This window comes from Corylus avellana, chromosome ca4 (genome assembly GCF_901000735.1).
Source record: "Corylus avellana chromosome ca4, CavTom2PMs-1.0".
Lineage (NCBI taxonomy): Eukaryota > Viridiplantae > Streptophyta > Magnoliopsida > Fagales > Betulaceae > Corylus > Corylus avellana.
This window is the reverse complement of record NC_081544.1, coordinates 13,573,053-13,597,470: the sequence shown is the minus strand read 5'-3', so window position 1 is coordinate 13,597,470 and position 24,418 is coordinate 13,573,053. Positions and strand designations below refer to the sequence as shown.

At 41.0% G+C, this 24,418-nt stretch overlaps 1 protein-coding gene across 1 annotated transcript in view; it reads left to right on the top strand.

The window, feature by feature from the left end:
- LOC132178538 (protein ACCUMULATION AND REPLICATION OF CHLOROPLASTS 3, chloroplastic) overlaps nt 1–24,418 on the top strand; it is a gene marked incomplete in the record, with an annotated part of 70,772 nt that overhangs the window by 503 nt on the left and 45,851 nt on the right. Inside the window, 3 exon segments of the mRNA XM_059590977.1 lie at nt 4,512–4,570; nt 16,784–16,848; nt 16,997–17,131. Coding sequence (XP_059446960.1) covers nt 4,512–4,570; nt 16,784–16,848; nt 16,997–17,131 — 259 coding nt within the window.

The window sequence follows — 24,418 nt, the reverse complement described above, 5'->3', positions numbered from 1 at the left end:
CTGTTGGTTCATGGTTATGTGATTGGGGTGAGCGCTATTGGGTGTAATGGTTTTAAATGCAATTATTTGTTTACCAAATGTCAATTGCAATTCCATAGGAATGTTGAGATGCATGGATTATACGACTCCATAAGGACCCTCTCCTGCATGTCTGCAATTCTTTTTGGGGGTAATAATTGATATTTGGAAAATATTTCGTGGCTGAATGCAAGAAAGAACATAGCGTTTGATGTAGATGGTTGAACTATGTTATGTTTTAGCCAGTTTATTTTATTTTGATGTAAAATATCTTTTGTAAAATGTTTTTAGTATTTTCTGGTGTTTGGTTGCACTTAGAGAACTTAGTCAAAGGAAAAGCATTTTAATATCCCATATTTTTCATAAAAGGGTTTATATTTTTCTATGGTGCAAAACATTTTTCGTCCATAGCTCCTCTCTCATACACTTGCCAACACACCATAAACACTACTTTTTCTCTCATTGGCACTAATCCCTACTTGGGTCATCCCCACCAATCAGAGTTGACAGTTTTTGACAAGAGTCGCAAAACCGATACAAACATAACACAAAAGTAGCGGATTAAAGTTGATGGGTTTAATCTGTTTAATTAAATGGGTTGGATCTGACATAGACCCAACATGAAATTAGCCGGTTAAGATTGACCCATATAGTCTTATACCCTTGTCTCGACATGACCTGAACTCCATACACGAACACGAATTGCCACCCTTACTACCAATGTAGCCCCCACCATAGCCATCCTTCGCTAGTGCAAGCCCCAATCGAATTTTGAATGCCTTATTGTATGACTCAATGGTGCATTTTGGATACTAAGTTTGAATTTGAGCCATTAGCATTTGAGAGATATAATTATGTGGTTGACGGCGGGGGCGGTGTTGAGTTCTTTTTTTTTCTTTATAATTTTGAGATTCTTTTGGGACCTATAGAAAATAAAATGATATACTATAATAGTATATTAGGAGAATCTATTTGGAATGTGTTCTCAGTTGATTTGGGTTGTCTTAGGTTATGCCGAGACGAGTAGTTGACTTATATGCTTGTTGGTGGATTGCTGGCAGTTCTCGAAGTGCTGCTGTGTGAAAAATGGTGCCTTTGTGTCTTTTGTAGTGTCTATGAAGGGAATGATATGAGTTTTAAGGACTGTGCGAGGATTTTGGAGGAGCCTTAGTCTTTATTCTTCAATACTCTGTATCTTTGGACAACTACTTTAATTTATTTTTTGGTGATAAGTTATCATGATTTCTTTGTTCTTTTTGCTTCTAACTAGGTGTTTTCTCTTTTATACTTCTTGTGTACCTAGGGTGCCTTATGCTTTTAATATTTTTTTTAACGAATAATTAGAAGTTTATTAGAAAAAAGGGCAAAGCCTTCGTATACGAAGAGTATACAAGAGAGCCGAGCCCTTAGCTACCAGATTCCCAAAGGGGAAGTTAGGATCATATACAATAGCCCATTCCAAAAGAGATCTCAGAAACAAAGATTTAAGGAGAAGCACATTGATCTCACTATCCTCAAAGAGACAAGTGTGCAATGATTGTGTGGTTTGGATCATTAGAAAGACAAGTCAAAGTGGGTTTATCCTATGGTCACTTTGATTCAAAACATCTCCTTAGAATGACCACCTTTCTTGGTGACAGTAGTGCTGCAGAAAATTTCTATAGTACAAAGCATCTTATCCTAGGTTCCTGGAATGCATGCTAACATCATAAATCATTCACTCAACACTTAAACTAGTATAGTCATACAATGTGCTCTGATACTGTCAAACATTCAGGAGACCAGGTAATCATGTTGTATAAACCATATATGGGGGTTTTTAGGTTCGAGTCCCGCTCCTTCTCATTCGGTTCTAGTTGCCAAGGAAGTCTGTCCTGCTCCTCCTTAGCAACTGGGTACCTTTCCCTTTTCGACGGCTGGTTTTGGTGATTCTTTTAGTGGGGCAGCTGAGCTGGGTACGAGACTTCACCTCTCTCATCCTGGTATGACAGATAGTGGAACTCCTATTTATTCTTTTGTCTCCAAGTCTTAGTAGGGGTATTCTCGGAGGGTGAAGAGTAATATAGGTAAGCAGCTGAATAAGAACAAGAACCTGCTAGCTTTTGTGGCGGATACTGCCGTGGTTGAGGAGGAGGGCTATTCCGAGGGGGTCCTAGAAGCGATGGAACTCGCCCCCACCTTGGGATTAACTGTTGGGGATGACGAGAAAAAACTCGAGTCTTTTTTCTGTCATTGAAGCGGATAGAGACTGTGATCCGGAGGTGTTTGTCTCCAATACTAAGGGGAAAAGGGACCTTAAAAACTTAGAATGCTCCATTAATTTTGAGACTAGAGGATGTGGCTCTAGTAGGGTTTTAGTACTACTTTGTATTTTGAGTTTCTGTATGGCTGTGGCTCTACTTTGGGCTGCTTGGGTTGGGTCTTCTCTGGGTTCTAGGGTGTTTTCTTGAGCTTTTGGTTGGGTTTCCTAAGTATACTTTCTTGTGTACTTAGAGGCGCATTGCGCTTTTTGATATATACAACATTACTTATCAAAAAAGAGAGAAGAAATCAGATCCAAAGCGCTTTCCTTAGTATTGGGCAGCATGCATAGGAACTCAAACATCGGACTTTAATTTCGTTATTCATGCATTATTAGGTTTCTGTAATGATTCTGTTAGTAACATGATTAAATATCAATTACAAGGCTTATTAGGACTCATACCTAAGCAAAATTTGGTCATGAATTTAGGAGAAAACCAAGAGACCGTGAAAGAACTGTTCTTGCACTGTTTTTGCTAGATTTAGGCCATAAGAATTAGGAAAAACAAATAGGGGAAGTTTTTCTCAGATTTATTGAAAAAGGAATTCACAAAACTTGAAAGAATTGTTTTTTTTTTGATAAGTAATAAAACTTGAAATTCATATTTCATGTACCCTATCTAGAATTTCTGTATTGTTTCTATGCAAAATCAGTTGCAGATTGAGGCCCAAAACTAATTCCTAGAAGCTGCCACTCATGGTACAGCTTCTCGTCAAGATTGTGGTAAGTGTTCTCAACAAAAATTGAAAGAATTGTTGAGAACACTTACCACAATCTTGGCGAGAAGCTGTACCATGAGTGGCAGCTTCTAGGAATTAGTTTTGGGGCTCAATCTGCAACTGATTTTGCATAGAAACAATACAGAAATTCTAGATAGGGTACATGAAATATGAATTTCAGTTTTCAATAGAAAAGTTTGAGAAACTGATTTAGGTTTTCAGGTCTTAGTTTGGAGAGAGAGAGAGAGAGCTGAGTTTTCAAACTAATGTGGGGTTTAATTTGGGGGTGGTATACTGGCAGCTGAAGGAGTGTATTTGAGCTAGGGTTGCAAAAATAACTTAGGATTATTTTGGATACATGCTAGCAGCAGAAACTATTCATGTTTCCTTGTAAAACAGAACCTCCGTTTTATTTTATTTTTTTTTTAAATAAGTTTGAAAAAAATAAAGTGACAATTGTTTTCTCCTACAAAATAGTGACTAGTTGGCATACACTTAGAGCTTGTTTTAATAAAGAAAACTTTCCTTTCGGGAGACAAATAAAGTGGAGCAGATTCTGTTAGGTTTTAGACTCAACTTTCATTGAACTTTTTAGTCAAGTTGTTGGATTGAGCCTTTGACCATCTCATCTAAAAACCAATTGGTGTCTAGTGAGGGAAGTCAAAGCCTTTTATGACATTCGAAATTGCACCCCGCAAGGCATATTCTAAGAACCGCCCAAGTGAGCAGAGCGGCGTTGTTGCACCCCAACAATTCCTCCATCAACATGACGCTCCTGCGATTTGAACCCATGACCCTAGCTATGATACCATTTATTGGATTGAGCATTTGACCATCTCATCTAAAAACCAATTGGTGCCAGTGAGGAAAGCCAAAGCCTTTTATGACATTCGAAATCGCATCCTACAAGGCATGTTCTAAGAGCTGCCCAAGTGAGCAGAGTAGCATTGTTGCACCCCAACACAAGTCTTTTTCAGCCCTCTAACATATACCCCCTATTAAACCCACACAATTAAAAGAAATAATAAAACAAACAAGTCCCACACAACAAATTAAAAAAAATTAAAACAGCTAACAACATCATAAAATTACCCTAGGAGGTATCTATTCCTAGCACATTTCTAGGGTGTTACATGGCTGAAGGATGTATTCCCTGATTTCTTTCTCTGTGCATGTCTTTCTCTTCTAGCTTGCATTCCTTCACCTATTTTTTCTCTTGAATGATGTAAACACCAGGATCTAGTTTTATTTCCTTTTAACCTTTTCTTCTCCTTTTCTTTTTGGGGCTCTCCACCTACATGGTTTGCATCCCTTTGTGCTTTTAGTAAATTTTTATAACATAGAGAAGTAGACATTTGGTAAAATTACCTTTTATGATATTTTTGAAATGTGCTAGGATCAGTCAATTATCTTGGAACAATCATTCTTGATCTTTTGTATGTGAGATAGCCATCATTATCAACTCTTTGCAGGAGTATTCTCATGAAAGATTCAATGAAGGGAAAATTACAACAAAAGTTCCTCGAAAAAGGTTAGTTCTTTCTTTAAGTTATACCTAAATCTTAGAGTTCTAACATACTTTTTCCTTGTCAATGACTTTTTAGAGTCTGGGCCACTTTGGGGATGTTCCACTTACTATTCCGATTTTATTTAAGTTTTATTATTATTATTATTATTTTTATTTTTTATTGTTAATTTACACATGTACCTAGCTTGCACCCGCAACCTCTCCATCAATCTTGTTAAATCAACAATTGGCCTAAAAATCTAAACTAATGGGAAAGAGTGAGTTTAGTCATTTAGTTAATATTCCAATAATTCATTTCATGTGTGGGCTCAGATTCTCTCTCAATAAGTGGGGCTTAATATGTAGGGTTTTAATTTTTTTAAATGGAAGATGCAGTAGAGTCAGAATTCGAAGATAGGAACTCTACTCTAAAACTATATTAAATCAACAATTTTCTTAAAAGCTTAAGCTAATGGAAAATGGTGAGTTTGATCATTTAGTTGATGAAAAATTGCTTTCTATCTTATTTCTAATTTTATATGTATTTAAATTTCATGAAAACACAAAAGGGCGCAACTAAGTATAGATGAAGCATTTTTTTTTTGATAAGTAATGTTGTATATATCAAAAAGCGTAAAGCGCTCCTAAGTACACAGTGAGTATAAGAGAACCCTAAAACCCAAAGAAAACCCTTAAAACCCCAAATAAACCCTAAACCCACACACAACAGTCCTAAACCCGCAAAGCTGTCTTGCCTTTACCCCAACTAGAGCCACTATCTCTAGCCTCAAAATTAATGGAGCATTTCAAATTTTTTAGCTCTATCTTCCCGTTAGATTTTGAAGCAGAAACCCCATCTTTACAATACCGATCCTCTTCAATGACTGAAAAAAGATCCTTAAGTCTTTTCTTGTCGCACCCAAAAGTCTACACCCAAAAGTCTACCCCATAGTGGGAGCGGCCATCTACTAAAACCTGACTTGATTTGACTTTGGCTATACTAAAACCTGTATGCTTCCACAATTTCTCATTTTTAGCAAGCAAATAAAAATACTCTATTATGTAATACAGATTTTAAAATAGAGATTAGAGCTGTCCTTGATCAATATAGGTCACCTAAGGCTTGTTGTGGTAAAAAGATTTTAATAAAGTAATCGACAAATTTTATTAAATGCATAAGGCGTCCCTAAGTACACAAGAAGTATACAAAAAGAAACACCTAACTAGAAAGATCAAAAAACACCCCCATTATATCAAGGCAAGTTCCACCAACTGAGCAAACCAGCCGTTTCAACCCAAAGAAGCCTTCTAACCCCATCCGAAACACAGCCAAGGTAAACCCCACCCACTTGCCTAACTTCGCCCCCACCCTTTTGTCCCACATAAACAAAATAACACCCCCATAAGCTGCTCACAACTCTAATGCGCCTTGCTTTTTCCGCAGCTTGAATCGCCTCTAGCATTATAGTTGATGGAGCTCTTCAAATTTCTTAGCTCCTTGTAGCCTTTTATTTTTTTGGTAAATAAGTGATTCATTGAAAAGCGTAGAGGTGCGCAACCCTAGTACATAGGATGTATACAAAGAAAGGCCCCACTAAAGGCAAAAAGAGGAACATAAAGATAAAAATTGAGACATGGTGGAAATCTTAGGCACATTAAAAGTGTCAGCCCAATGGAATTGAGTTTGAATAAACAACTTTTTGAGCTCTTCCATTGAGCTTTCTTGATCTTCAAAATATCTTGCATTTCGCTATCGCCAAATAATCCACATAAGACATAGTGGTGCTATTGGCCACACCTCCTTAGCTGAAATATTATCTTGCTGACCACGCCAACAAGCTAACAAATCTGCTATGATGTAGGACGATATTTACCTTTATTTTTAATAAAAACGAAAATAAAGAAAATATCAAAAATAATATTGGAGCAGCGTTGCTTGGTCAGAATTTTATCCGTTATCAAACAATGGAAGTATAAAAGGAAAGATTGCCACGATTTCCGCTGATTGTCAATTTTATATTAGGATTTTATTTTATTTTATTAGGACTTTATTTCTTTTCCTTAATAGGGTTAGATTTGCTTTAATTATTTTCCTTTCCTTATTAGGATTAGGTTTACTATTGTTTTTTTTTTGATAAGTAAAGATATATTTATCAAAGGCGCAGAGGGGCGCAACCCTAGTACACCGGGAGTATACAAGAGAGCGACTAAGAAAGAGAAAGAGAGGAAGAAAATCTAATAAGAAAAGGTTTACTATTGTTATTAGGAGTATGTTTACTTTCTCTACTAGGATTAGATTTACTTTCTCGACTAGAAGTAGGTTTACTTTTTCTACAAGTATTTATCTTCTATAAATAGGCTTGCTTATTATGTAAAATTGAACTAATTGAATTATTATCAAATTAGAGAATTCTTTCTCAAATACTCTGCGGAGTTTTATCTTTCTTTTAGCCTGCGGGCTTGTTTTTATCTTTTTGGGTAGAAGACGAAGACGCTTCTCCTTGTAGAATCAAAGACACTGTTTTTTGATTAGTTATCTTAGTCTTCCGCTGCGTTCGTTGGTACCAGAGCAGGCTTTATCTAGATCATGGTCAATCAGCGCAATGGTGACAGACTTCTCCAACAACGCCGCTTGTAGGGCAGGGACTCTTTCAAGAGCCAAATTCATGGGGTATTTGAGCCGGCATTATCCGGATTCGATGGCCAACTTATACTACAACAACAACATCTATAACGACGCCGTTCGTGAGATAGATGTTTCGAGATCCGACTACCAGCGATACATCAAGCAATCAGAGGCTCCTTGGAGAACCAAATTCCAAGAGTTCAAGCAGACTATGCATGCTATGCAACAGGAGTTGCGCCAGATGCGGGAAACGTTGGAACGCATGCATATGGGTTCCCATTGGAATCATAGGGACAATGATGCTAAAGATGACTATGGGATCCGAGTCAAACCCGTTCACTATCCTTATGTTGACAGATTCCTTGACGATCACGTAAGCCATAGTCGACATGTCCGTAACCGTATTCATAAATCTACAAATAGGCACTCCGTATATGAAGAGAATATTAATTATGGTGAAAGGGATATTGAGGCTGTTAATTTGGAGCTGCCGTTTGAGAAACAAATTTGTGCAGCCACAACTATTTGTTCCAACAATTCCTCCGTGAGATTGCAGACGAAGGAATCCCAGGAAGGAGACAAATACGGCCATGTTCAAAGTCGGCGAGGACCTATGGAACAGAAGGCACAGGCCTATGGCAAGAATTCAGTATGTCTGAAGAAGGTCCAAGTTTCGGCGAAGGCTCAGGGAGTTTCTGGGGGGGATCCGACGAAGTTTTTCTGGCCGGCCAAGTCTGTGCAAAATCCGGGAGAGAAGGGACTGTCTGTTACGAAGGATGAAGGTTGCGTGGAGGTCTCATCTTCAGCTCCGGCGAGAGGTACAGCAAGGCTGGCGGAACAGATGGTGTCGTTGTCAGTTTCTGAGCGTACGAAGGGATGGGAGGGGATGGGGTACCATGCTGGGCAGGTAGGCATCGAGCTCCTCAACGTGAAAGAACTGCTGAAACGTCTGAAGAGGGAATGTGACTTGGGGATGATCAGGATCGATAGGGTGGTTAAACACATGGAGTTCAATGGGCTTGGGCCAGATAATATGAAATTAGATGGACTGGGGAAGACAGAAGTGAAGGGGAAGAAGAAAGTTGGACCGGGAGGAACAAACAGATTAAAGGTCAAGAAGAAAATGGTTTTTAAGCCCAAAGGAGTCGTGGGCTTAGGCTATAGCCCATTTAAAGCTGGTCTGAGTGTTGTGGCCTCCTCGGAGGCCCTTAAGGAAAATCCGAAAGACTCGCATCCTCCCATGGCTCCTCCGGCGAATTTGGCCGTTAGAGTTTTATCAGGGGGAGGGGGGAATGGGTCAGCGTCAGGAAGGACTCCCAGGGAGTTAAGCGGCACGTCTGCGTGGGCTACTGGTATTTTCCTGGCCGAAGAGAGAACCAGAAACTTGGAGCCCGGTAGTCCGGTGAAGAAGACCCAGCCTACCGACAAAGAGACAACCTTGTTGACTTATAGGAGGAGAAAGAATGGGCCGCAGAGAGGGGACGAGACTTGGGTGGGTTCGATAGAAGCCGCAACCTCGTCGTCTGGGCAGCTTATGGGGCTCCTGGGACCGTCGCCGGAACAGTCCCAGAGGGTGCTAGAGACGCTCCCGTCAAAGGAGGAACAACAGAACGCGCCGGTGAGGCCTATGGAGACCGGCGAGACTGGGGAGGGCTCGATTTGGGCCACTCGTCAGCTTCTGAAGGGGAGTCCCTCTTGCCGGAAGGCTGGTTTCGCCGGCACAAACCCTCTCGCCGTGGGAGAATGGGCTCAGCAGGCTCGTCGGGGGGAGGATTTGAGTTTGGGTCCATCGATTCAATTTGGGTAGGAAAGACTGGATCGTACATCGGTATTGGAGCTTTTTGTGTCTGATTCAGGTATGGATGGGGACAAAATTGCTGAAACAGCAGGCTTGGAGGATTTAGGATCAGACACAATTTCATCCAACTGGGTAGTTGGAAATTGCATCAAATTTTGCCCAAAAATTGGTGTTTCTGATGAGGGGAAAAAGGAGGACTTGGAGGCTTTATTCAAAGCTATTGAAGATTCTAGAAGGCAGCACGACTCGGACTTGGGAGGTGTTTCTGCCTGTGTTCCTACATTCAAAGGACTTGATGAGATTGAGGAAGGTGAGGGGGCAGTTGTGGTAGATCATGAAGCTTAATATAGTAGTTTGGAATGTGAGAGGGTTGAATGCCCTCAAAAAAAGGTTGCGCATTAGGGGTCTTTTGAAGGAATGGAAAGTAGATATAGTGTGTTTGATTGAGACGAAGATGGAGACTATCTCCAGAGAGGTGATTCATAGTCTTTGGGGAGGTCAGCACGTGGGGTGGAAGCATAAAGGTTCTAATGGTGCGTCGGGGGGGATGCTAATGATGTGGGATAGGAGGGTAGTGGAGTGTAAGGAGGAGTGTGTGGGACATTACACTTTGGCGTGCTCTTTTCAAAATGTAGAGGATAGATGGGTTTGGGCGTTTGGGGGAGTGTATGGGCCGAATGAGGACTTGGAGAGAAGGGCTCTTTGGGAAGAGTTGGCTGGTCTGATGAGGGTGTGGGAGGTCCCTTGGTGTTTGGGCGGGGATTTTAATATTGTACGTTTTCCTAGTGAGCGCTCCATTGATTCCTATTATTCCTCGGGCATGATGGATTTCTCGGACTTCATTTCAGAGAATAATTTGGTGGATATTCCGATGTTGGGGGGTCAATTTACGTGGTCCAATAATCAAGAAAATGAGAGTTGGTCGAGGATTGACCGATTCTTGCTTTCCTCGGATTGGGAAGATCATTACCCAGCAGTTTCTCAAAAGAGACTTCAACGCCTACTCTCGGATTACTTTCCTTTATTGCTGGACTGTGGGACTCCTTGGGGAGGTAAGAAGGGTTTTAAATTTGAAAATATGTGGCTTAAGGCAGAGGGTTTTGTTGATAAGGTTGCTTCTTGGTGGGGGTCGTATTCGGTTGAGGGTTTGCCTAGTTTTGTGCTGGCTAGTAAACTAAAATCCCTTAAAGTGGACTTGAAAAAGTGGAATGAGGAGGTCTTTGGGGATATTGGGAGGAAAAAAAAGGAGTTGTTGGGAGGTATCCAGGAGTTGGATGAGTTGGCAGAATCGAGAGGTTTAGATCATGAGGAGAAAATCCGGAAGGTGGACAAATTGAAAGACTTGGAGAATACATTGTTATGTGAAGAAATTCATTGGCGCCAAAAATCGAGAGCTTTGTGGCTCAAGGAGGGGGATCGGAATACTCGTTTTTTCCACAAGATGGCTAATTCTCATAAAAGGTACAATCGTGTGGAAGTGCTTAGTATTAATGGCGTTTTATCAGGTGATCCAGTTGAGGTAAAAGATCACATAGTGCAGTATTACCAAAGCCTTTATTCGGAACAAAGCACTTGGCGCCCTAGAATGGATAACCAGCCGTTTTTGTCCATTGATGAGGAGGATAATAGGTGGATAGAAAGAGATTTCGAGGAAAATGAGGTTTGGGAGGTGGTAAAAAGGCATGGATGGTGATAAGGCTCCGGGTCCAGATGGCTTTTCCATGGCTTTTTTTCAAGCTTGTTGGGGTTTTATTAAACAAGACGTTATGGCAGTGTTTGCAGAGTTCCATCGTAGACGTCAATTGGTGAAGAGCTTGAATGCAACTTTCATTTCCTTGATTCCGAAGAAGGCGGATGCGGTGGAGATGAAGGACTTTCGGCCCATTAGGCTGGTGGGAGGGGTGTACAAAATTGTGTCTAAGGTTCTTGCCAATAGGATGAGAACTGTTTTGGGTAAGGTCATCTCCTACTCTCAAAATGCTTTTATTGGGGGTCGGCAAATCCTAGATTCCGTTCTCATTGCAAATGAATGTGTGGATAGTCGCATGAAATCAGGGGTGCCAGGTGTTCTTTGTAAACTGGACTTGGAAAAGGCCTATGACCATGTTAATTGGGACTTTGTATTGTATTTGCTGCATAGGTGTGGTTTTGGCGAGAGGTGGAGGGCTTGGATAGAGTGGTGTATTAAGACGGTAAGATTCTCCATTCTTGTGAATGGTTCTCCGGAAGGGTTCTTTAACAGTTCAAGGGGACTCCGACAAGGGGATCCTCTCTCACCGTTATTGTTTGTGCTTGTTATGGAGGCCTTGAGTAAGATGGTGAATGCGACGGTTGACCAAGGCTTTTTGACGGGTTTCTTGGTGGGAAATAGGGTCTTGTCGGAGTTGATGGTCTCCCACTCCTTATTTGCGGATGATACTTTGATTTTTTGCGAAGATTCTATCGAGCAAATCCGGTATATTCGTCTCATTCTCTTATGTTTTGAAGCTGTTTCTGGCTTGAGAGTGAATCTGGGAAAGTCAAAGATTGTGGCCATTGGTGAGGTGGAGAACATTGGGGTTTTAGCTAACATCCTTGGGTGTAGTGTTGCCGATTTGCCTATGAAGTATTTGGGTCTCCCTCTTGGGGCTTCGTACAAGGATACGGCTATGTGGAATGAAGTGATCGAAAAGATGGAGCGTCAGATAGCAGGTTGGAAGAGAATGTATCTTTCTAAAGGAGGTCGCTTAACCCTCATTAAGAGCACTCTGGCTAATCTTCCGACTTACTTTTTGTCTCTGCTTCCGATTCCTGTAAGTGTCGCTAAAAGGATGGAGAAAGTCCAAAGAGATTTCTTATGGGGAGGATTAGGGGATGAGCCCAAGATGCATCTTGTAAGTTGGAACCAAGTCTGTAGCCCTCTACGATATGGTGGTCTTGGCATTCAGAAGTTGCACCAGTTTAACCAAGCTCTTTTGGGGAAATGGCTTTGGAGATATGCAAATGAAAACGGGGCTCTTTGGTGCAAGGTGATCAAAGCTAAGTATGAAGACCAAGAAGGTGGGTGGTGCACGAAGGATGTTTCGGGCTCTCATGGTGTGGGTCTATGGAAGCATATTCGTAAAGGGTGGAATTCCTTTGCCAAAAGTATTCGGTTTGAGGTGGGGGAGGGTTCGAAAGTACGTTTTTGGCATGATATTTGGTGTGGGGACAATTCTTTGAAGCAAGCTTTCCCGTCCTTATTCAGTATCGCCAGACACAAAGATGCTTGGGTGAAGGATAATTTTATTGGGAGGAATGGGATTATTGAGTGGAATGTCATTTTCGTTCGATCGGTCCAAGATTGGGAGTTGGAGTTGGTTTCTCCTGTCTTTGATCGGTTGTATTCTTGCAAGGTTTCTCTTGGCAGTGTAGATCGTATTTGCTGGGCTTCGTCTAGGAAGGGCAAGTTTGAGGTTAAGTCGTTCTATAAGGCTCTGTCCATCTCTAATCAAGAGGAGTTTCCTTGGAAGAGCATCTGGCGTACCAAGGTGCCTCAGCGGGTGGCTTTTTTTTGGGTGGACTGCGGCCCTCGGAAAAATTTTGACTCATGACACGCTGCGCAAGAGGAACATAGTGGTAGTGGAGTGGTGTTGTATGTGCAAGAAGAACGGAGAGTCAGTTGATCATCTTCTTCTCCACTGTGAGCTCGCAAGTGCTCTTTGGCACATGATTTTTCAGCGGTTTGGGTTGCATTGGGTCATGCCGTGCCGGGTGAGGGACTTGTTTGCTAGTTGGTGGTCGGGAGGACGATCTCGAGGCGCGGTTGTGTGGAAGATGATCCCTTTGTGTCTTATGTGGTGTATTTGGAATGAAAGAAATGCTAGATGTTTTGAAAATTCCACTAGGACCTTAGAGGAATTGACTCATTTTTTCTTCTTTACTCTTTACTCTTGGACGGCCGCTTGGCTAGCTCCTTTAGTGATTAGTTTCTCTGCGTTTCTTTTTCATTTTTCTCCTTCCTAGGCGCCCTCTGTTATACTTCCCGTGTATATGGGTTGCGCCCCTCTGCGCTCTTTTTATATCATTATTACTTATAAAAAAAAAAACTATTTGTTCCAACAACTACATTAGTGGAAGAACAACCACCGCCTCCTCCATCCAAGGTGCAACTCATCATGATCACCCCAAAAATTGTTGATTCATTTGAAGAAAACGGTGAAGTTGAAGATGAAATCCATGAAGAAATAGTTGGAGGAATTTTTCCAGAAGTAGACGAAAAGCAAAAATCGTATCTTGATGCCATCTATGTAGATTTCTCCAAGAACCTTTCTTCAGAGGAGCTGCCCGTGCCATGTCCCAAAGAAAACTCGAGGACGAGTTTTTTTCAAGTGGGGGTGTCTGATGTAGGACAATATTTACCTTTATTTTCAGTAAAAACGAAAATAAAGAAAATATCAAAAATAATATTGGAGCAGCACCGCTTGATCAGAATTTTATCTGTTTCTCAAACAATGGAAGTACAAAAGGAAAGATTGCTACGATTTCTGCTGATTGTCAATTTTATATTAGGATTTTATTTTATTTTATTAGGACTTTATTTCTTTTCCTTAATAAGGTTAGATTTGCTTTAATTATTTTCCTTTCCTTATTAGGATTAGGTTTACTATTGTTATTAGGATTATATTTACTTTCTCTACTAGGATTAGATTTACTTTCTCTATAGAAGTAGGTTTACTTTTTCTGCAAGTATTTATTTTCTATAAATAGGCTTGCTTATTATGTAAAACTGAACTAATTGAATTATTATAAAATCAGAGAATTCTTTCTCAAATACTCTGCGGAGTTTTATCTTTTTTTTAGCCCGCGGGCTTGTTTTTATCTTTTTGGGTAGAAGACGAAGACGCTTCTCCTTACAGAATCAAAGACGATGTTCTTTGATTAGTTATCTTAGTCTTCCGCTACGTCATGTTACCCCTCCAAACATGACTAATGTGACATCAAAAAGAGAAAATATCACACTCCATAAAGTTTGTGTCACTTCATAGTGAAGGAGAAGATGGTTGACAGACTTGCCACTGTGCTTACACATACAACACAATGATACATCTTTTATGCAAATTATCCAAAGTCCGAATCTTTCCAAGAGTCACCGTCCACACAAAAAAACTGACTTTCAATGGAACTTTTATCTTCCACATGCTCCTCCACGGAAAAGAGGAAGCATCTATTCCCATAAGAGAAAGCATTTGTTCCCGTAACAGAAAGCATACAAAAGAAAGACCTTACCTCAAAGATATGTCGTTTAGAATGAGTCCACCGGGTGCAATCCATCCCCCCATACGACTACGGAAAGCATATAACTTTCCAAAAAAAGCCACCACCACCTCTACCACCCAATCTTGAACATCTCGTAAAAAGGGAACATTCCACTGTATAACACCATTGGACAGTTGCATATGATCCTTAGCCCATGCTCCCTTATTACTTGTAATACGAAATAATTCAGGAAAAGCTTCCTTCAAGGACTGATCCCGCACTAAATATCGTACTAGAACTTGATCAGCGCGACATCACCTAAAAGGGGGGGAAGGACCTCTGGCGCGCTTCTAGACTAGCTGACGACCAAAGGTGAACTTTCAGGCGGAGCATTAATCACCGGTAGAAACTCTCCTGCACTGGTGGGCGAGAGGACACCAACCCCTACACTGTCAGACACAAAACAATGATGCATCATGACTGCCTCCCCTGAAGAGAGATCCGGCGTGCTGAGGAGAAACTGGCCCAAAGCACTCTAATCCCTCAAGAACCCACAATAAAGCTTGGTCCACCTCCACTTTTATAAGCTCCAATTGAGTTTTCCAAGACTGAAGAATCCCATGAAAGGCCCCTCCTTCATTCACATTTTCTTCATGAGAGTTCTCTACAGCCTTAGAAACATGAATGGGAAACCCTTGTTCCTTGGAGCCACCCGTAGCATTCTGACCCATCGAGCCTCCTACCACATTATGACCCATTGAGCCACCTACTGCTTTTTGACCCCAAGATCCACCTATTGCGTTTTGGTCCATGTCCAGTGGTCCGGAGTTGCGCAACACCTTCTTCCTCATCGCCGTCATTGAGCTGCATTCTGTCATGCGAACCACCTCCCTATATGGTGAGCACCCTTCCGTGGAGATGGTATACCTGCCACGCTAATTTTTGTTACTACCACCATCGATGTTGATGGACATTGAGTTCATTGATGCCAACACCACCTCCTTGCCCGTGAAATTGGAACTGCCAAGGTCCCTGGGAAGTTGAATCGGAAGCATGATGGAGTCCAGGAGAGTAATTGAAAAGGGCCACCTCCTTCCCCAACAATGGATAATAGTTTGGCAGCTGCCATTTTGGGAGTTTTGGCAGATGTTAGGGTTATAATTTATGGATTGGAATGGTTTGGAAAAATGTGGGTTTGGAGGTTAAATGTGTGGAAAAAAGGGTAAGGTTTGGATCTTAACAAGTGAGATAAATTAAGTTCAAGGCTGCTGTTCTAGGGCCCAGAGAGTAGATATTAACAGTATGACCTAGGATAGCTTTAAGGAATCTTTCTGTTTGTTTGTGGTCCACTTTAGATGGGAAAAATTATGTGTCTAGGGTTTGATAGGGAGAGGGAAAGGTTTTAGGGTTTGAAGAATCAATTAGGATTTGAACAGACAGTAAATAATGGTAACAAGGGGCTGTTTCTCTGAGAAAGCTGGTTGCAAAAACTTATTGGCCAGCGGCTGTGTTTGGCACTGTAAGGATGGTTTGATGGGTTATACTATAGCTAAAGGTGATGGAAGCTTAAGGGGTTTTAGCGTTTTAAAGGGGGGGTTGGTGGTGGTGGTGTATGGTTTGGATTGTAAATAGTAAAATCATCAATTATTCCAAAAGCTTAAGCCGATAGGAAGAGGTAAATTTAATAATTTAATTATATTCTAATACTCCCCTTCACGTGTAGGCTCAAATTTCCATTTAATAGGTGAGACTCAACATGTGGAATATTTAATTGAAATAAGAGGTGAATTGATGGAGTCAAGGTTCGAATTTAGGATCTTTGGCTTTAATACCAAGTAAAATCACTAATTATCCTAAAAATTTAAGCTAATAGGAAGAGGTAAATTTAATCATTTAATTATATTCTAACATAAATCTATAAGACAAGTGAAGTTCAAAGGGTTGTTCATGGACTCTGAATGGTAAACCCTGGCGAAGAGTAACAGTGCACAGAAAAAAGAGAAGCGCACACTAATTTTTACATGCCTCGATACTCAAAACACTCGGTATCCATTAATCCTTTGAAGATATTGACCATGTAGAGAGAGACTCCCTTGTCCTACTAGTATTACACCCTAAATTGGTGGAGAGTTGGCATAAAAAGAGAACCAAACGTGCTGGAAATTTAACCGATCGAAGCTCTCAAATTTTCTTTGCAAGAACTGGTTATGTAGGAGCAAAATCATGAAACAGTGACATAATTGAAGTAAAGGATAAGGTATTCTGTTTATTTTCTGATGACTAAACTAGAATAATAAATTTAGAGAAGAATAGAATCAACTAGATTCACACCTAAACAATTATCGACTATGAAACGATTGCTGTCAAATCACAATCATACTCCAAAAATAGAATTTTAGATCTCTCTCTCTCTGTCTTTTTTTTTTTTTTGGTTCGAAGAAACCAGAAGTCAATTAATTCAACCAAACTCAATAAAAAGTATTCCTTCAGCTTGTAGAACCCATGTCAGGACCTATTAATGAAAATTGCTTTGGCTTCTTGAATGTCATATTCATCACTTCCTCTTATCTATTGCTCCTCTGGATTACTTTTGCAGATCTTACTCCCAGGATTCTTGAAGCTCCACTATCCATAAAACTTTGTCGAAAAGCTATTATCCTTGTTTGTACATTCCTTACCTATTTCTCTTGTATAATGAGAGGCTATATTTGTTTTTTTGATTAATTCTGTGTGCTTTTCATTAAAAAATAACGATCAGCTCTATAAAACTTACAATGAATACTTCCCGGCTCTATTTTGTCTTCTCTAGGTGGCTAGTGCAGGATATGGCTTGGATCACATTGCAGCAGTTGATATTCTTCGAACAATAAAGTCTGCAAATGGATTTACCATTGTGGTTATTTTGAAGCCATTTAGCTTCGAAGGACAGAGGCGCCAAGAGGAGGTAAAATGTGCTTGGGAACTATGACATTACATGCTCCTTTACATCACAAACTAATAATAATTCGGATTATATAGTAATCATTCATAAATGTTATTCTGTCTTATATATTTTTCTTGTGTGCAAGATTGACTATAGTGCAGTCTAAATCTTTTAAGTTTGTAAGTTGTGTGCTGGTATATTTCAGAATATTTAATATGGTTTTCAGTATACTCTTCTCTCTCATCCACCTACGCCTGAGTGTAGGCACGTGGGTGGCGCGTGAGTACTATTTTGGTGTTAGTTTTTAGTTGTTTGGTAAGTGTCATGGCGGGTTCGAGAAGGTGGTCCGTGGAGTCCAAAGTTTTTGAGTTGTTGATTAAAGGAGGGGCTTCAGGGGTGAGGATTTTTGAAAGAAGTAACAGGAAACAAAAATCTATTTTCTTGAAGAAGGATGAGCTAGTGTGGCTGGTACGCATAGTGGAGTATCTGGTGGTAGTGGAAACTTCTGAGGTCTTCTGGGATCAATCTAGAGTAGGGTATCCACAGATAATTGCGCAGAAATGTTCCAATAGACATGGGCGTTTCTTGACGATAGAAGAATTTGATGGAAGGCAATGTTGTGGTTCGATTATTATTCCAGAGGGTCGCTATGGTCAAGAATGGGAACGCTTTATCTTGGAGGTGTGTCTGGCAAAGTCATTTCTGTGTGAGGTCAGAGAGACCAGGGAGGGAAAGAAGGAAAAGGAGGGGGTGGGAAGGAGGAGCTATGTGGAGGTTTTGGGGTTGAGACGGTGCAACCGGCAGAGGAAATATTGGCATAAAATTTTTTTTGCTTATTTTATTTCCTCCACCTAGGGGTGTTAACCCGGTCCCGGTTCCCGGTTTTTGGCCAAAATCTGGACCGAAAACGGGGTCCCTGGTTCTTGGTTTTGGGAAACCGGAACCGGGAACAGGGTCCCGGTTACCAGCCAGTTCCAGTTTGTGCCCGGTTATCCGAACCAGGTAACCGGTAGATTCTCAAGCAAAGAAAAGAAATACCCAGTTATCCACATCAATCAAAGAAAAGAAATAAACCCAAACATACATCAGTAGATTCTCGAGCAAAGAATATCAATTGAAAGAGAAATATAATTACAGACTTACAGTGGAGAGAGCTCTTGAAAGCAGTCCCTTCTCTCTTCAGCAATAGCAAAAACATTGAAAGCCTGCAATTTGATTTTTGGTTCTTTTGTCTCTCTGTCCCTCTGTATTCGGTTCAAAGAAACTTGAATTTTAGCCGGAAATCAAATAATTTTACTCTTTGTCCTTCGGTTCAAGAAAGGAGAATGGGTGATGGCCTGATGGTAGAGTTAAAAGATAAATTAAAATAAATAAGTGGTGGGGTGTATGAAAAAGAAAGGAGCTTGAGTGTCTGCACTGTTTGGGGTGGGACTGTGGGAGAATAGAGATAAGGAAAAAATATTCATATATATATATATATATATTAAAGGGAAAATATATTATAAGTTCCTAAGTCAACACATCAAAATTAAAAACTCTAGGTTTTTTTTTTTTTTTTTTTCTCGACAATTTACTCTCTGGGTCAATTGAAATGACAATAAAATTCTTACCGTCAAAATTTTTTAACAGTCGTTAGGGCCACTCAAAACGCACCGTTTTACCTGATTAAAATATAAATTTTTTTATTAATTTAATTTAAAAAGTTAAAACCAAAAATTAAAAAAAATAAAATAAAATTGAAGGTGGCTCACACCCCCCTGCCATCCCCAACCCCTATGGGATGGTCAGAGCCACCCCGTGGGTGGCTCAGGTCACCCCATGGGGTTTAGGGTGGCCCCAGCCACCCTCCAACTGCCACCCCAAACCACCGGGTGGCAGCAAGCCACCCTTGGGTGGCTGTGGCTGCCACCCTTGGCCACCCTTCAATTTTATTTTATTTTTTTACTTTTTTATTATTATTATTATTTTTTAATTTTTAGATTTAAAATTTTAAATTAACTTAATAAAAAATTAATATTTTAATCAGGTAAAACTGTGCGTTTTGAATGGCCCTAACGGCTGTTAAAAAATTTTAATGGTAAAAATTTTAATGGTAGGAATTTTATTGTCATTTCAATTGACCCAAGGAGTAAATTGTCGAAAAAAAAAAACTAGAGAGTTTTTAATTATGGCGCGTTGACTTAGGGACTTATAATATATTTTCCCAATATATATATATATATATACACCCGGTTCCGGTTTTCCAATTATACCCCTGTGCCAAAAACCAGGATCGGAACTGGGGTCCTCAGTTTTTGGTTTTTTCCAACCGAAACCGGAATTAGTTGCCCGGTTTCCCGGTTCCCAGTTTTTCGGTTCCGATTCCAGTTTTCCAGTATTTTTTGACACCCTTTTCTCCACCTCTTGATTCCTTGATTACCTAATTTAATTTCTTGATTATTTTATACTCTTAGAAAAGAATTCTATCGAGTAATTTTATTTTAGTAACTCCTTACTAAAATGCGTAGTCCTGATACTCAAAATAATCAATTCCCATTAGTGACAATAATATTTTTAGGGGATATTCTTGTCTTAATAGAGATTATAGATTCCACCTTGAAGGTTAGTATTCTCACAACGCTAAATGCTATTACCCAGCGTATTGAGGTTTTGACTATACACTCACTCCTAGGTACATCAGAGTAACCTATACTTTATGCTTAAGTTCATAGTCCTCCCAAGATTAAGAGTCAATGCTATTAGCACACATTGTTGAAGCACATTCCTATCCGATTACTAGTAGTTTAGGTTTACCTAAACTCTAGAGATAATTATCTAATGTGTTCTGGTTACTAGTAGTTTAGGTCTATCCAAACTCTAGAGATAATTATCCAATGGATAAATATCATAGGAGTTAGGACTCTATCTAAACTCTTGAATAGTTATCCAATGTATTATAGGATAGGAATTAGGAGTTCTATGTAATCTCTTGCTCTTGTAAATCTGTATATATATATAGCATGCAAACCGTGAATTCAATTACGGTGATTTACAAATTCAATCACAAAATTGTGTGCTATTATATGGTATCAGAGCCCCTCATAGACTAACGTCTCTTGCTCTCATGTCTTCCGCTTCATCTTCATCTTCTTCTTCCGAATCACCACGCTCAACCAATCTCACCACAAATCAGTCAGCCAACAACCACCAAGCTGTGGCCTTCACAATTCCAAATATGAATCATTCACTTCATATTCGACTGGCCAAAGACAACTTCATGTCATGGCGTACTCAGATCTTGGCCTATCTTAAAGGGCAGGATGCCTATTGCTTTGTGGATGGATCCTCTCTTCCTCCACCAAAGATGATTTCCAATACGAGCAAAGAAGAAGGTGCTCCAGACACCGTTCCCAATCCTGAGTTCCTCACATGGACTCAGAGGGATCAGATGATCCTTAGTATACTCATCTCCACCCTCTCGGACGCCTATGTAGTACATGCCGTGGGGTGTGCAACGGCCTATGATTTATGGACAACTTTAGTCTCCATGTTTGCTTCCCAATCACGTGCTAGGGTGATGCAAATCCACTTTCAATTAGCTACTGCCAAGAAAGGTAACTCCACCATCACAGAATATTTTCAGAAAATCAAGTACATGAGTGACACATTGGCTGCTGCTGGACAGCCACTCAACGATTTTGAAAGCCTCTCCTTCCTACTTGCTGGCTTGGGCCCCGATTATCATACCTTTGTGACCTCAGTCACCACACGGGTTGATCCCATATCTCTTGAAGAAGTCTATGGCCATCTATTGGCACATGAAGCTCGGCTGGAACAAGAACTCTCATTCATTGATGCCTCACAACCAGCAGCTCACTTTACTACTCGTGGCTATTTCAATCGTGGCCGTGGGTTCCGTGGGCGTGGATCCTACTCTAGAGGTCGTGGTGGCTCTCGAGGTCGTGGAACCTTCTCTCCAAACCATGCTCGGGGATCTTTCTACTCCAACAACAGCAATGCTGCCCCACGCCACATCTGTCAGATATGTGGAAAACATGGGCACACAGCTCCTAGGTGTTATTCCAGGTTTGATCAGAATTTCCAGCAAGCTTCTTCATCATCTCCTCAAGCTTATTACTCCTCTCCATCACTGTTCTCGGATGAGGAATGGTACCCAGACACCGGTGCAACCCATCACCTCACCAATGATATGGGAAATCTGAATATTGCATCCGAGGAATACTCTGGATCTGATCAAATCCGTATCGGCAATGGATCAGGTTTGTCTATAACTCATATAGGGTCTGCTACTTTTTCTGTACCAAGTCGTCAATTCCTTCTCAAACAACTTTTGTTAGTTCCCGATATATGCAAAAATTTACTCTCTGTTAGCCAATTTGCTAAAGACAATTGTGTTTTCTTTGAATTCCATTCTGACCACTTTGTTATAAAGGACTCCCGCACAAGGATTCCTCTACATCACGGCCCACTTAACAATGGCCTCTACCAGCTCCACACGTCTCCTGCATCTCCTCCAATAAAACGCGTCATGGTTGGTGAGAAGACCTCGGTTGATCACTGGCATAAGCGCCTAGGACATCCAGCTTTTCGTGTCGTCCGGAGCATTCTATCCAAATTTAGTCTTCCAATTCAATCCAATAAAGCTCGAGTTTTCTGCTCAGCATGCCCGGTTGCCAAGGGCCATCAATTACCTTTTAGTTCCTCTAGTTTGGATGTTTGTAATCCTCTAGATTTAATTTACTCAGATGTTTGGGGACCATCCCCAGTTGTTTCACTTTCTGGCAATAAATATTATGTTTCTTTTATTGATTCTTTCTCTCGTTATACTTGGCTCTTTCCCATTCAAAATAAATCTGATGTCAAAACCGTATTTATCCAATTTCAAAAAATGGTTGAACGTTTACTTAACACTAAAATTAAGCATGTTCAAACCGACTGGGGAGGTGAATATCGTTCACTCACCACCTATTTTCAATCTCTTGGAATCAATCATCGTCTCTCATGTCCCCATACCCACCAACAACAAGGATGCGTTGAGAGAAAACATCGTCATCTCATTGACACCACTCTCGCACTCCTTGCTACTAGTGGAGTACCCAAGTCCTTTTGGGACGAAGCATGTCAAACCTCTTGTTACCTCATAAATAGATTACCTACCCCGGTTCTTAATCATGCTTCTCCTTTTGAAAAACTCTTTTCCAAACAGCCAGATTATACCTTCTTAAAAGTGTTTGGATGTGCATGTTTTCCCCACCTCCGACCCTACAACTCCAATAAATTTGACTTTCGTTCCAAACCTTGTGTGTTCTTAGGCTATAGCACTCACCACAAGGGTTACCGCTGCTATCACCGTGAATCTGGCCGCATATATATTTCCAGGGATGTTATCTTTCATGAGTCTACATTCCCTTTCTTGGAACAACCTTCAGATCCCTCTCAAGTCTCCACTTCGTCTATCAGATCTGCTCAAATTCCGGTTGTTGTCTCCTCCAGCCCAATCCCATTATGTCAGCCTCCACCTCCTCCTGTGTCACCTATAACACCTTCCCTGGTACAGCCTTCTTCACCTTGTAGCACATCTACTTTTCCAGCAGATTCTATTGAAGTTGTGGACTCTCCTCCTCCACTTGCTGTTCCACGGACACATCACATGGTTACACGTGCTCAAAACAACATCACACAGCCACGACAATTCACGGATGGTCGCATTCGGTACCCCATACCTCATGCTTTACATTCCCAGCTGGACTCTAATCTAGATGAGCCCACATGCTACACCAAGGCTGTTCTAGTTCCAGAATGGAGAAAGGCAATGCAAGAGGAGTTCAATGCGCTTCTACGCAACCAGACATGGACTCTTGTTCCACCTCACAAGGCCAAAAACGTTGTAGGCTGCAAATGGGTATTCAAACTTAAAAGAAAGGCTGATGGCACGGTTGAGAGACATAAAGCTCGTCTTGTGGCAAAGGGCTTTCACCAACAAGCCGGGATTGATTTTGGAGAAACATATAGTCCGGTTGTGAAGCCAACTACTATCCGAACAGTCCTATCCATAGCACATTCAGCTGGCTGGCCTATGAAACAAATAGATATACAGAATGCATTCCTACATGGACACCTAGCCGAAGAGGTTTATATGTGCCAGCCACCAGGTTTCTCTCATTCCTCTTTTCCTAATCATATATGCCGGCTAGACAAAGCAATTTATGGGTTGAAGCAAGCTCCTAGGGCCTGGTTTTCACGGCTGAGCAACAAACTCCTTGACATCGGGTTCACGGCATCAAAGGCAGATTCCTCTCTCTTCACATTCAAGTCGGCTGCCACTACCATCTACATCCTCATTTACGTCGATGATATCATCATCACTGGTTCAAATCAGGTTGCTATTGACGAGTTATTGCAACTACTTCGGGTAGACTTTGCTGTAAAAGATCTTGGGGATCTAAGTTTCTTTCTTGGGATTGAAGTCTTGCATCTAGACAGTGGACTGCTCCTCTCACAACGCAGATATATACTTGACTTGCTGAAACGCACAAAAATGGATGAAGCCAAACCGGTGTCATCGCCGATGTCTTCTTCTAGCTCCCTCTCGGCGTCCAGTGGCGAAGCTATGGATGATCCTTCACTTTACCGAAGTACTGTAGGTTCTCTCCAATACCTATCATTAACACGACCAGATTTGGCTTTCGCAGTCAACAGGGTATGTCAGTTTATGCATCGTCCAACTACTGTACATTGGCAGGCAGTCAAACGAATACTACGGTACCTCAAGCACACAGTGTCCCATGGTCTCTTGCTCAAACACACCTCTTCCTCTCACCTAGAGGCATTCTCAGATGCTGACTGGGCAGGTTGCCCGGATGATCGCAAGTCTACAGGCGCCTATTGTGTTTTTCTTGGAGCTAATCTTATCTCATGGAGTTCACGGAAACAGCCAACCGTATCTCGTTCCAGCACTGAAGCCGAGTACAAAGCTGTAGCAAATGCCACTGCAGAGGTTCTATGGGTACAAGCCCTTATTCGAGACTTAGGAATCACTCTCTCTTCTCCACCAAAACTATGGTGTGACAATATTGGAGCCACATACTTATCGGTTAATCCGGTTTTCCATGCAAGAACCAAGCACGTGGAAATAGACTTCCACTTTGTTCGTGACCGAGTGGCAGATAAATCTATCCAGATTCTGTTTTTATCCAGCAAGGACCAAATTGCAGATGTGATGACTAAACCGATTGTAGCTAAGAGATTTCAAACCCTCAGTGCCAAGCTCAACGTGTGTTCTCCCCCGTTAAGCTTGCGGGGGGCTGT